Source organism: Artemia franciscana, chromosome 14, assembly GCF_032884065.1.
Source record: "Artemia franciscana chromosome 14, ASM3288406v1, whole genome shotgun sequence".
In the NCBI taxonomy this organism is placed as follows: domain Eukaryota; kingdom Metazoa; phylum Arthropoda; class Branchiopoda; order Anostraca; family Artemiidae; genus Artemia; species Artemia franciscana.
The window spans coordinates 40,776,845-40,789,933 of NC_088876.1; the positions used below are offsets into that span (position 1 = coordinate 40,776,845).

Consider the following 13,089-nt stretch of genomic DNA (forward strand, 5'->3'; position numbering starts at 1 on the left):
TACCAATAACAAATAATATAGAATCTTAAATTGTAAGAAATATGCTTAAGTATTACTTGAAATGAAAGTCAGGTAAGACATAGTATGAACTCTCGAAATCCGGTCATTTCTCTCTATACAACAATGAAATTCAAGCCATGATACAAATTCCAAAGCTAGTCTATAGTCCTAATATTATCAAGATAGATTTACTTAGAACTTGTCTACAAATTAACCATGACATGTCCTTTTCAGAACCAAAACGAGAGCCAGTCATTGAACTGAGCCATTGTCCAGAAGTGATACCAAATTAAACGAAAAAAATAAAAATAAATAAATAAAGCAGCAACTCTAAAATACTTTATTTTTATTCTGTAAAAAGTGTTCTTAATTGGTTAGCTTTTATTGTATCAAAACTCCTGTATTATTTTATGTTTTCAGTAAAGTGCTAGTTTTCTATAACCCTATAAACATTGGGAACCATAATCAGTTGGTTCACTTGTACTATATATATATATATATATATATATATATATATATATATATATATATATATATATATATATATATATATATATATATATATATATATATACATATATATATATATATATATATATATATATATATATATATATATATATATATATATATATATATATATATATATATATATATATATATATATATATATATATATATTAGATAGGCTGTGAAGTAATAATTTTTTTCCGTCAAGAGCTTTTGGACCATAATATTTACAATGGTGCCGTTTTATGCTTAGAAACTCTTCCACTTCAGAAGTGGCACCAAAATTCCCGTTTTTAATGCTATATGGCACTTATGGATGGTAAAATTGATAAAAACCACGTAGATATGAGTAATAGCTTACTCATAGCTTACTTTTGCAAAAAATAGGGAATTATCTGAAAAGTAATCATAAGAAGGGACAAACCATGATTGAAAAAAATCTTAGCAGGAATTGCACTTATGATGATCTAATTTGAAGTCCAGCGCTGCACTAACAGAACCAAGCCTCTAATAATCTAGTTTAATATATTGGTGTTTGTAGGACTTCAATTACGTAGCTTATTAAGAGGGCCTGGAAGAGGAACATTTGGGAGGTGTTCTTGCAAACGTCCAGTTAAGGGTTTTGGACCATAATTATTACAATTATACCGTTTTATACTTCCAAGATTTTCAAATTAAGAAGTGGTACGAAAAGTAGTGTTTTCAGTGCTATATCTCACTTACGAATGGTAGAATTGATAAAAAGCACGTACATATGAGCAAAAGTTTTCAAACGAGCCATTAAGCAATACTCTAAAAAGTTCTGGTAGCCCACTAGCTCCAGCTTTTCCAATTGAAACATGGCACTAAAAGTGCCGTTTTTAAGTACCATTTGAAACTTGCAGCTGGTGAAATTTATAGGAAAAACGTAGATATGAGCAGTATACTGGTGAGCAGACGATTTATGAAACTTACTAAGGGGGCTGGGAGGGAGAGTGTATGGGAGGGGTTCTTGTACACCTCCAATTAAGGTTTCTGGAATATAACTATTACAATAGTGCTTGTTTTGTACTTCAGAGCATTTCCACTTAAAGAGTGGCACCAAAACTGTTGTTTAGTGCTATATCTCACTTACGAAGGAGAGAATCAAGTTCGTGGTAACGAATTGTAGTAAGGAGCGACCCGGCTCAATAGTAACCGAAGCTCTACAAAAATGAATTTTGACACCAATAGTTACATCAAAAGAATTGCATTTTAATGATGATTTTAAATATATAAGTTTCATCAAGATTAGTCCTACCCATCAAAAGTTATGAGCCTGAGAAAATTTGCATCAATTTAGAAAATAGGGGAAACACCCCCTAAAAATCATACAATCTTAATGAAAATCACACCACGAGATTCAGCGTATCAGAGAACCGTGTGGAATTTCGTATTTTTGGCAGAAGACAGATCATGGATGTGTGCTCTTTTTTTTTTATTTAATTGAAAAAAAGTACGTAGACATGAGCAATAGCTTAAATGAGCTATTAACATTACTCTTAAAAGTTCTGCTAGCCCAATAGCCTCAGCTTTTCTACTTGAGACATGGCACGAAAAGTGCCGTTTTTAATGCTACTTGGAACTTGTGGGTGGTGGAACTAATAGGAAGAACGTAGATATGAGCAATATCTTTTATATGAGCAATAGAAAATCCGTCTACGATGTTCTGGTAGCCTGCTAGTGCCACCGCTTGAGAAATGGCACAAAAAGTGTCATTTTAGTGCCATATGGCACTTGCAGATGGTGGAATTTATAAAAAGCACTTAGATATGAGAAATAGCTTTTGAATGAGCAATCAAGCATCTCTCTATGATGTTCTGGAAGCCTGCTAGGCCTGCTGAAAAAACAAAGGAAAAAAACGGGAGACAAATAAAAGTGATTTTCCTTGTTGTTCAAGGAGGGGGACTGAAATTTCCCTGTACAATGCTTTCGATCATGCTAATTCCTATGGTACACTTTCCATTTTGATCTGACGCCATTTTCGAGGGTTCAGGCTTTTTTTCGAAATCACCATAAATTTCTTTTCGCAATAAACTTTTACTTTTAATACGAACCGAAATAATAGTTACCATTCCTGAGTCAATGTCAGATGGCAATTTTTTTCACTAGGCAGTTTTTTTTTCCAAAACGCACTTTTTAACATTTAGTTACTATGGGGCCTGGTTCGCTCTTTTCTAGGTTGCAGCTATCGCTGCAACCATGATAAATACATCCTGTAGAAATGACAATTCAACGCATACAAAAAAAAAAAAAAAAAAAAAGTAAAAGTCTGCTGTCAAGATTTGTCTTATCTGGTGCTTCAACTAACTAATAGGTAACATATGTTTGCTAAATAATGATATATCAAATTGTCATTCTAATTAAATAAAAAAAATGATTCATGTTTTACAGTCTGCTAGATCAAATGTCAAACTTCTAATGCAACAGGTTTTCATTTGAAAGTTCCGTTTATTTTTATTCGACGCCTGGTTTGAGGGACGTTATCCTTACTCCTGTTAATGGTGTTAATTTATTATTCGACGCCTGGTTTAAGGGACGTTATCCTTACTCCTGTTAATGGTGTTAATTTATTATTCGACGCCTGGTTTAAGGGACGTTATCCTTACTCCTGTTAATGGTGTTAATTTAACTGGATTATTCATTGTAATTTATGTTCGTCGTCGGGTCTTTTTTATTCTTTGATAGTAACTTGTATTCGTTTGAATTATTATATGACCTTATTTTAGCTCGTCTTTGGTTTCATACAGCTCTTTACTTTCGTTCGAAAAACTACTTATTTGACATTTTTTGGGGGAAATTAATCTCAAACAAGTAATCAGAGAAAGAATTCTAACCATCCTAATTCCATTTGTATTTCGTCACTGATTTTGTATTTTTATGGACCCAAATAAAACCTGATCGGTTTCAATCGGTTTTCTAATTTCTGCTTCGTGCAGACTGAAACGTATGCCTGACTATTTCGTAGAGGGGGGTCGAAAAGTAGGTCGTCTCCGAATAGAGCGGGAAGAGGTCATAAGGAAGTATTTTCAAGGGAGGGCACAAAGAGTGAAGATTTGAATGGATTGGGGCAGAGGAATTTGCGTAGTTGTGTTGGCCTCGGGCGGCTCAGTGCTGCAATGAGTTGTTGATAGTTGTAATATAGTAAAAGTTAAGCTTTTTAGTTTCAAATTTATAACTTTCTTCTTTTTTTTAACGTAAACAATATTGTTTTTCCGCGTTTTGCGTTGTCAATTTAGTGTTCCATTGGGCAGTAAGAATATATTTATAATTGCCAAGTCCTGACAATTTATAATTTTTAAGGCGACCTAAACACAGTTTTTACGTTTCATGCGAGAATAGTGTTTTCCTTGACGTAACATAGCGTTAATATAAAATTAACGTTAATATGGCATTAACGTTAATAACGACAAACAGTGAACAAACTGCCCGAAAATTAATTGTACCAATTTAGGCTTATGACCCAAATTGTACAATTTTAGCGATGGGTAAGAAGCCTTTAGCGACTTCCAAAGGGGGAGTGTGCCCCCTGAAATCCAAAGTTTTCCTAAATGTCTTGGAACTTCTTAAGAATTTGTTAAATATTTGTTTTTCATTGCTCGTCCCCCCCCAAAAAAAAAGATTCTGCAAATGTCTCGACACCATGCATTCATCCTTGAATTTTTTTTCTTTCTTTTTTTAATGATGGCTGCGAATCTTACATCATCTTTTCTTGTGGTTACAAGAATAGAATTTCAGGTGAGCTTAAATGTTTGGAATTGCTCTTCACAAAGGGTGTGTTCTACAAGACAAATATCAATTAATTACTTGGCTTGTATCTTAAAATGGCTCATGTCTGCAAATTCGACCCATAATAAACTTATAATAATACAGGTAGAATACTGAAGAAATGCTGGAAAATAAGGGGGATAATTGGCAATAATTGTGTATGTATGCATGCATTTTTTTTTCGAAAACGGGTCCATATTTTTTCGGAAAACTGGTATCCTGGGATATTGTGGCCTAAAAAAAGATCTAGAATGGTCCTAACAAGGGGTTACACCAATGCAAAAATTTTTAATAAAGCAAACCACAAGTTTGAAACTGTGTAGATACTGTTGTTAGAAATCGGACTTGCTTTTATAATCAAATATCTTTGAAAGACCTCAATATGAAAAGACAGCAAATTGTCTTCGATTAGAAGACAAGCGACAATGAAAATCCAGCCTGCCGTGTGCCGAGTTGCGATCATTATACAAAGATACCAAATTCTGTGAAAAATATACAACACATACAATTGGGTGACAAAACCACCTCAATATTCAGGAGGGGGCAAATCCTTCCTTCGAATGGGTCTATGCTAATCTGCACTCTATTGCTTCAAATTACCACATTAACAAATTACACCCATGATGGGTGAGCAGAGTAAAAATGGAGCGAAAACGTGGCCGAAAGACACATAAGTTCCGCCAAAAAATTCAACTATGTGAACCCAAGAAAGGTTTCTGTCGTTTGATCAGTTTCTGTGGGGTGGGCTTGCATACATTCCAGCTTTCAGCCTTTATTTCCTGTCATCCTGATTTTCTATCTTAGGTTTTCCTGTCAAAACCAGTCAGGGCTGGATATAGGGGCGGTCGTAGCAATTGGACCCAATCAGACCAAACATTTGAAATGGCCCCGCGTTACCCACAAAATGAAAAAAAAAATATCTGAACATAAGTAAATTACTTTTGACAATTATGAATTATTCAAATAATTAAGAATATATTTATTAAAATAGATTTATGTTCGCATTGCGGGATTAGATTTATCAATAACTTTATTATTTGGCAATTGATTAATGTGGTAATTAATAAGAATCTGAGTTCTATTTAAATATTTAATACATACAAAGGGCCCTGCCAAAGAAAAATGCAATCGGGTCCGAACCTATTCGATATGGGCCTGGAAACAGCTTACAGCCAATGATCTCGGTTCGTTAAATATTAAATCCCAATTTTATTTTCTAGGTATATCAAGGAATACAAGTTGGTCATATCGGGGGTTTCTTCAGCACATAATCTGGTGGCAAATCCAATAGATGCATATATGCTCGTAAAGCGGACGACTGTCGAATGGGATGGTGTTGAAAGAGCCATCTATCTCATGGCAAATCGCAGTAGAGGTTAGTGATGTCGAATAAGGCATTATTTTTTTCGTTCCAATTTGTTTTAGGAAGTTTTCGCATAGAAATAGAAAAGGGAATACATGCAAGGTTCTTGATATTCTTTTAAATGCATTGTTAATTGTAATATCTTCATTAAAATAAAATATGACTCTGTTTTAAATAGGTCTGAGGATAAGGGGGGGGGGCAAAAACGCAGGATCCTACATCTCAAACTGTAGGTTTTTATTATCTTTCCTTGTTCCAGGGGAAGGGAGAGTGGTATATCCTTCTACTAGGAGTCCTCCCTGAAGGAGTCAATTCTTATTACTATATTCAGAATTATTACTGTATTTATTTATAACCAATAAAAACAAAAAGAGGCGCAGATCCCCTATATGACAGTGTACCACATAAGGGGTAAAAAGAGAAAAGAGAAGAAAATTCGTACACTGAACAAAAATAAGTAGTTTTTAAATCATAAAATAATCAAAAGATCCATAGCGTAATACAGTCATGATAGAAAACAAATAAGACACAAATCATAGGAATCATATCCCAAAAATAAGATCATAAGAATAGAGAATCCCAATCGTGATTAAGTTTACTGGCGGAAGACTTAAAATCTTTTACTCTTTTATCAATAATTGCAGATTGTAAGATGAGTTCCAATTTTTGAGACAAAAAAGAGTTACTAGTCCAAGTGGGGATATGCAAAAGGAATTTAGCAAATTTAAAATAAATTTGGTGCACAAGATTTTTTTTTAGGCAGGAAATAGTTGCCAAATAGGAGACAGAGCGAAAAGGCGAGGCATAGCTAGACTATTGTAAAGTTTGGAAAGATGGAAACGACTAAGGTGTGTAATATTAGAGACAAGTGAAGCATAAGCTAGCCTTTTTTTTTTTCAAGACTTTGGATGGCAAGCTCAATAGTTTCTTTAATTGAATTTCCAATAGGCATTGCCAGTTAACTAAGGCTTTTAGAGAGGGGGATACAAATTTCAGTAAGTTGGAGGGATTTATCAGAGCATCCTTAGAGGTTGAAACCGACAGCTACAGTTTTATCTACATCAAAACTTAAACCAATCTGCTGATATTCTAGTTATAACTTCGAGAAACTGCTCTCACAACCTAATAAAGTGTGACTAAGACTTTATCATTCAGGATATCATCCTGAATGTCATCAGGATGATATCCTGAATGTCATCAGCATCCTGAATCATCAGGATGCTGATGATTCAGGATATCATCAGCATAAGCAAGTAAAGACACGTCTAACATCCGTAAATACAGGTGGACTCAATATAACTTTGGGCTGGAATGACTGAATTATTAAACAGCGCAGGGGAAGTAAGACCCTCCTTGTCTAACGCCCTTTAGCACATTAAAAAGCTCTAAGCCGCACTTCATTTTGGTCGAAATCACTTCATAACTGAGTAGTCAACCCCTCTCTTTAGAGCTTCTACCTAAATCTGGACAAAAAACGCGAATCAAATGCTTTGGCTATGCGCGTATCCAGTGCGCATAGAACAAGCAAATCTCCGGAACCTTCCACATCTACAAGAACCTTAAAAAGGGGAAAAGGAGCATGTTCACGACTAAGTTCTTTCTGAAAACTGAATTGATGCGCAGGGACTGAGCACTTTTTGGCACAATACCAGAAGAAATAGACAATTAAAAAAGTAACGAAAGATGCTGCGGCGAAAGATCACTACAATGTTCGAAGTGTTTAGCAGATCAATACCGGCAGATGATTTCTTCTTAATTTTTTTTTATAGTAAATTCAACATCAGACGGCGTCACTATAAAAGCAGAGCGCATAGAGCTAGCAAGCAAACGGTCGCGCTCTTTTTCATATTTACTTTTTGCGACAAGGTCAGGCGATGAAAACTCACTTTTATAATAATCAATCCAACTTTTTTCTATAGTACTACCAACAGAAGTATGATCACAGCGTTTAAAGCTTTTCCATAAAACTGAAGGATCACTAGCTATCTTATCGACATTTTTTTGAATCAACACTATTTTGTGGTCTTTAAGGGCTATTGAGAACTTTCTTTTTGTCTTCAAACGCAATTCGTTTACTATACCGGAACGCGGTTCTCGGATTTGTTCCAAATTCGGAGCAACAATTTAGCTGAATCGAAAGCTGCTGGAAGACTTGGATTTTTAGACTAGTCGATGACTTCTGTCTTTTTGCGAACACGTCTAGACAGGATTGCACATTTTCTGCGCATCGAAGCGCGTGGTTGATTTCTGCAAGATTACTCGTAAGCTGTATTTCGATCTCGCACTCAGTAATGTAAGACCTGCATTATGAAATAATAGGTGAAAAGGAACTTTAATTTTGCTGAGTAACGAGTCATAATCGGACATGAATACCTGACGATAAACGTGATTCCAGTCTTGAACATAAGACCACTTTCCCTCTTGCGGGGTTTTGCTTTTGACATCGAACTCAATTGTCACACAAATAGGTAATCTGTCAGAGTAGTAGCCTTCACGAAGTACAGCGGCTTGTTTAATGGGAAAGGAAGAAAAAACATGATCGTGGTTCGAAGTTGAAGAGCTAGGGCCAATCTAGGTGTAGGGTCCATTCTTGTCAACTAATGAATACGAAGGAGGAAAGGAGCTCCAAATAAGCTGGCTTCTGGGGAATATTTTATCAGTCAAATCACAGTTAAAGTCACCTATTAATAGCGAATGTGTGGCTGCAGATTTTGTGTTTCTCTTGATCAGCTTACACACTTTCTTGGAATCCCCTTCGCGTTGGATTTCTCGTTACGGTAGTTTGTTGGTAGGTAAACATTCATTATGAACGTGTTCAGATGTGACACTGCAAGAATATGATCACTTTACTTCGATTGATTTACAGGGTAAGCGAGTCAAAATCGCGAGGCCGCTGGAGGGGCCTCTACACTCTGCCGTTATTTTTGCCAGAGAGAAAAACATAGCGCAATCCGAATATATATGTATATATATATATATACACACATATATATGTATATATATATATATATATATATATATATATATATATATATATATATATATATATATATATATATATATATAAAATTTTAAAAAACTTTTAAAACAGCCCTAGCTAAACTTACTTCAACGAGTAAGTTTACTCAAAATAAATCATAATATTTCTTTAAATAGGGACCTAGGGGAATATTCACTAAATTCTTTGTGCTCAAATTTAATTAAAAAATGATCTAACAAAATATTTTACTAAACCAGCTGACAATGGTGATGAACCTGTTACTAAAAGGCCTTTAAGTATATAAATAAAAAAAAAGCTAGATTAGCTTTTATTTATTTATTCTATTTCTTTCGAATGAACTTTTCATCTCCCATCATTTTATTTATCATTCCTGGTTGAGCTTCGTTGAAGTAAGGATGCTTGGACTCATTTAAAAGTGTTTTAAAAACATTTTTGGATTTAAAGTTTGCATTTTAATGTAAGTTTGTATATATATATATATATATTTGGTGTTGTGATGAAGATGGCCCTTGGACATTAGGCTGAAATATTCCCTGAACTGAATTCCACTGTCTTGAGAAAAAAAATTTACCTATTGTTTAAAAAAAAATCCCCTATTGTTTCTAAGTTGTGTTTATTTGTTATTGAAAGGTAGTATGGTCTTTGTCGCTATTTATGTTCCCGAAATACAAGAAATTATTCAAATACTTTGATCAAACAGTTCGTGGTAACGAACTGTAGTAAGGAGCGACCCGGCTCAATAGTAACCAAAACTCTAAAAAAATGAATTATGATACCAATAGCTACATCAAAAGAATCGCATTTTAATGCTGATTTGGAATATATAAGTCTCATCAAGTTTAATCTTACCCATCAAAAGTTACGAGCCTGAGAAAATTTTCCTTATTTTAGAAAATAGGGAGGAAAAACCCCTAAAAGTCATAGAATCTTAACGAAAATCACACCATCAGATTCAGTGTATCAGAGAACCCTATTGAAGAAGTTTCAAGCTTCTATCTATAAAAATGTGGAATTTTGCATTTTTTGCCAGAAGGCAGATCACGGATGCGTGTTTATTTGTTTGTTTGTTTTTTTTGCCCAGGGGTGATCGTATCGACCAAGTGGTACTAGAATCTTGCGAGAGGGCTCATTCTAAAGGAAATGAAAAATTCTAGTGCCCTTTTTAAGTGACCCAAAAAATTGGAGGGCACCTAGGCCCCCTACCATGCTCATTTTTTCCCAAAGTCACCGGATCAAAATTTTGAAATTGCCATTTTGTTCAGCATAGTCGAAAACCGTAATAACTGTGTCTTTGGGATGACTTACTCCCCCACAGTTCCCAGGGGAGGGGCTGTAAGTTACAAACTTAGACCAGTGTTTACATACAGTACTGGTTATTTGGAAGTGTACAAACGTATTTCAGGGGGATTATTTTGGTTTGGGGGGGGGTTGAGGGGAGGGGGCTATATGGAAGGATCTTTCTTTGGAGACTATGTCATGGGGGCAGAGAAATTCAATTAAGGGGGCGCAGGATTTTCTAGAATTATTATAAAAAAAACAATAAAAAAATAAATATGAAAAAGTTTTTTCAACTGAAAGTAAGGAGCAGCATTAAAACTTAAAACAAACAGAGATTATTACGCATATGAGGGGTTCATCTCCACCTAAATACCTCACTATTTACGCTAAAGTATTTTTAGTAATTTCAACTATTTGAAATTATAGAGGACTAACCCCTTTCATTTACATAATGAAAATATAAGAATATAAAAGTTCGTTACGTAAGTTAATTCTTAAGTTACGTATATTTTTTACTAATAAAAAGGTTCGTTAAAAATTAAAAGTTCTAGTTGCCTTTTTTAGTAACCGAAAAATTGGAGGGCAACTAGGCCTGCTTCCCCACCCCTTATTTCTGAAAATCGTCTGATCAAAACTAAGAGAAAGCCATTTAGCCAAAAAAACAATTAATATGCAAATTTCATTTTAATAATCTATGTACGGAGAGCCAAAATCAAACGTGCATTAATTCAAAAAAGTTCAGAAATTAAATATAAAAAAGTGTTTTTAACTGAAAGTAAGGAACGACATTAAAATTTAAAACGAACAGAAATTACTCCGTGTATGAAAGGGGCTGTTCCTTTCTCAATGCCCCGCTCTTTACGCTAAAGTTTTTTTACTGTTTAATAAAGTATAATTGAGAGAAAGAGTCAAACTTTAGCGTAAAGAGCGGGGTGTTGAGAAGGGAACAGCCCCTTTCATTTACGGAGTAATTTCTGTTCGTTTTAAATTTTAATGTCGTTCCTTACTTTCAGTTTAAAAAACTTGTTTTTTTATTTATTTAATCAAATAAAGGTGCGTGATGCTTGGCTACCATTGCTTTATCACAATGTTTATTCTACTATACAAAAAAAAGTCACTGATCTACTTGGGTCATCTTCACTTTCTTTCATTCTCACAATTACAAAATACATTATATATTCCCTTTACCTATACCATTTTAATAGAATATGCGATATTTTAATTTTGTTAGACAAGTCCATTAGGGACAAGCACAGGGAGATTAAAGGGTGGGAGTTTAGGGCCTACCACTGCACCGAATTTCAATCTGTTCACAAAATTTCCCGTAATTGGTTATATTCCTTTTGTAAGTCACAAACCAGAAATAGACACTGGTTTAGTTTTTATATATGTTGGATAAATAATAAAGAAATAAGTGCCCCCCCTCCACCCCAAACACAACAAGGCTACTACTTGAGAATTTTTGAATACATAAGGATAGATCTTTTTTAGGTGATTTATTATTAGAGTTTAGGAGAAATTGACAGACAGTTCCAACTACCAATGCATTGTGATAGTATATGCTGTTCACGAGTTGACACTTTTTTCATTACGTGGACTTTAAGAGAAAAAGAAGACACACTTTACCTGGATTGAATAAAAAAGTTTTCTTTCAACTGAAAGTAAGGATCAACATTATAATTTAAAACGAACAAAAATTATTCCCTATATGAAAGGGATTGCCCCCTCCAAAATACCCCACTCTTGACAATAATTATTTTTTACTAATTCAAAAAGCTTGTTATTCTAATTAAACGGTCCATATGTTTTAGGAGACGTTCTTAAACAATTGTGACAGAAATTAAAATTTAGCGTAAAGGGTGGGGTATTAAGGTGGGGGCAGCCCATTTCATATACGGAATAATTTCTGTACGTCTTAAGTGTTAATGTTGCTCCTTACTTAAAATTAAATAAAAAAAACAAGTTTTTTTAACTGAAAGTAAGGAGCGACAGTAAAACTTAAAACGAACAGAAATTACTTCGTATATAAAAAGAGGCTGCTTCCTCATCAACGCCCCGCTCTTTACGCTAAAGTTTGACTCTTTCTCTCAATTCTTCTTTTTAAAACAGTAAAAAACTTTAGCGTAAAGAGCGGGGTGTTGATGAGGAAGCAGCCTCTTTTTATATACAAAGTAATTTCTGTTCGTTTTAAGTTTTACTGTCGCTCCTTACTTTCAGTTAAAAAAACTTGTTTTTTTTATTTAATTTCTGAACGTTTTTGAATCAATGCATGTTTTGATTTTGGCTCTCCGCAGAGGAATAATCAAAACGAAATTTGCATATTTTTTTTTTTTTTTTTGGCTCAATGGCTTTCTCATAATTTTGATCGAATGATTTTGAGAAAAAAAGAGCGGGGGACGAAGCCTAGTTGCCCCCCGATTTTTTGGTTAATTAAAAAGGCAACTAGAACTTTTAATTTTTTACGAATCTTTTTATTGGTAAAAGATTTACGTAACTTATAAATTAGCTTACTTAAAGAACTTTTGTATTCTCATGTTTTTATTACATATATGAGGGGATTCTCCCCATCGTCAGTACCTCGTTCTTTACACTAAAGCTTAAATTTTATCCCAATTCATTAAGAATGACCCCCTGAATCACAAAAGCCGTAGAATAAGTAGTTGAAATTACTGAAAATACTTTAGCGTAAAGAGCGAGGTATTAGAAGGAGGTGAGCCCCCCATATGGGTAATAATTTCTGTTTGTTTTAAGTTTTATTGCTGTTCCTTACTTCCAGCTGAAAAAGCTTTTTCCCTTTTATTTTTTAATTGTTTTTTTTTAATAATGCCAGTAAATCCTGCTCTCCCTTCATGGAAATTTTCTTCTCCCATTACAAATTCTCGAAGGAAAGTTCTCTCAGCATATCCCCCTCTTCTCAACCCCTCCCCCAAACCAAGAAAATCCTCCTGAAAACGCCTGTATACTTCCCAATAACCATTACTATATGTAAGCACAGGTCAAAGTTTGTAACTTGTTGCCCCTCCCACGGGGACTGTGGGGGAGTAAGTCGTCCCCAAAGACATAGTTATAAGGTTTTTCGACTACGCTGAATAAAATGACTATCTCAGAATTTTGATCCGTTGACTTTTGGAAAATAATTAGCGTGGGAGGG

General features: G+C 34.4%; 1 protein-coding gene across 1 annotated transcript in view; it reads left to right on the top strand.

Moving 5' to 3' along the window:
- Positions 1 to 13,089, top strand: part of LOC136035716 (prolyl 4-hydroxylase subunit alpha-2-like) — an 80,375-nt gene that overhangs the window by 22,241 nt on the left and 45,045 nt on the right. Inside the window, exon 3 of the mRNA XM_065717670.1 lies at positions 5,517 to 5,671. Coding sequence (XP_065573742.1) covers positions 5,517 to 5,671 — 155 coding nt within the window. The remainder of the gene's footprint in view (positions 1 to 5,516; positions 5,672 to 13,089) is intronic.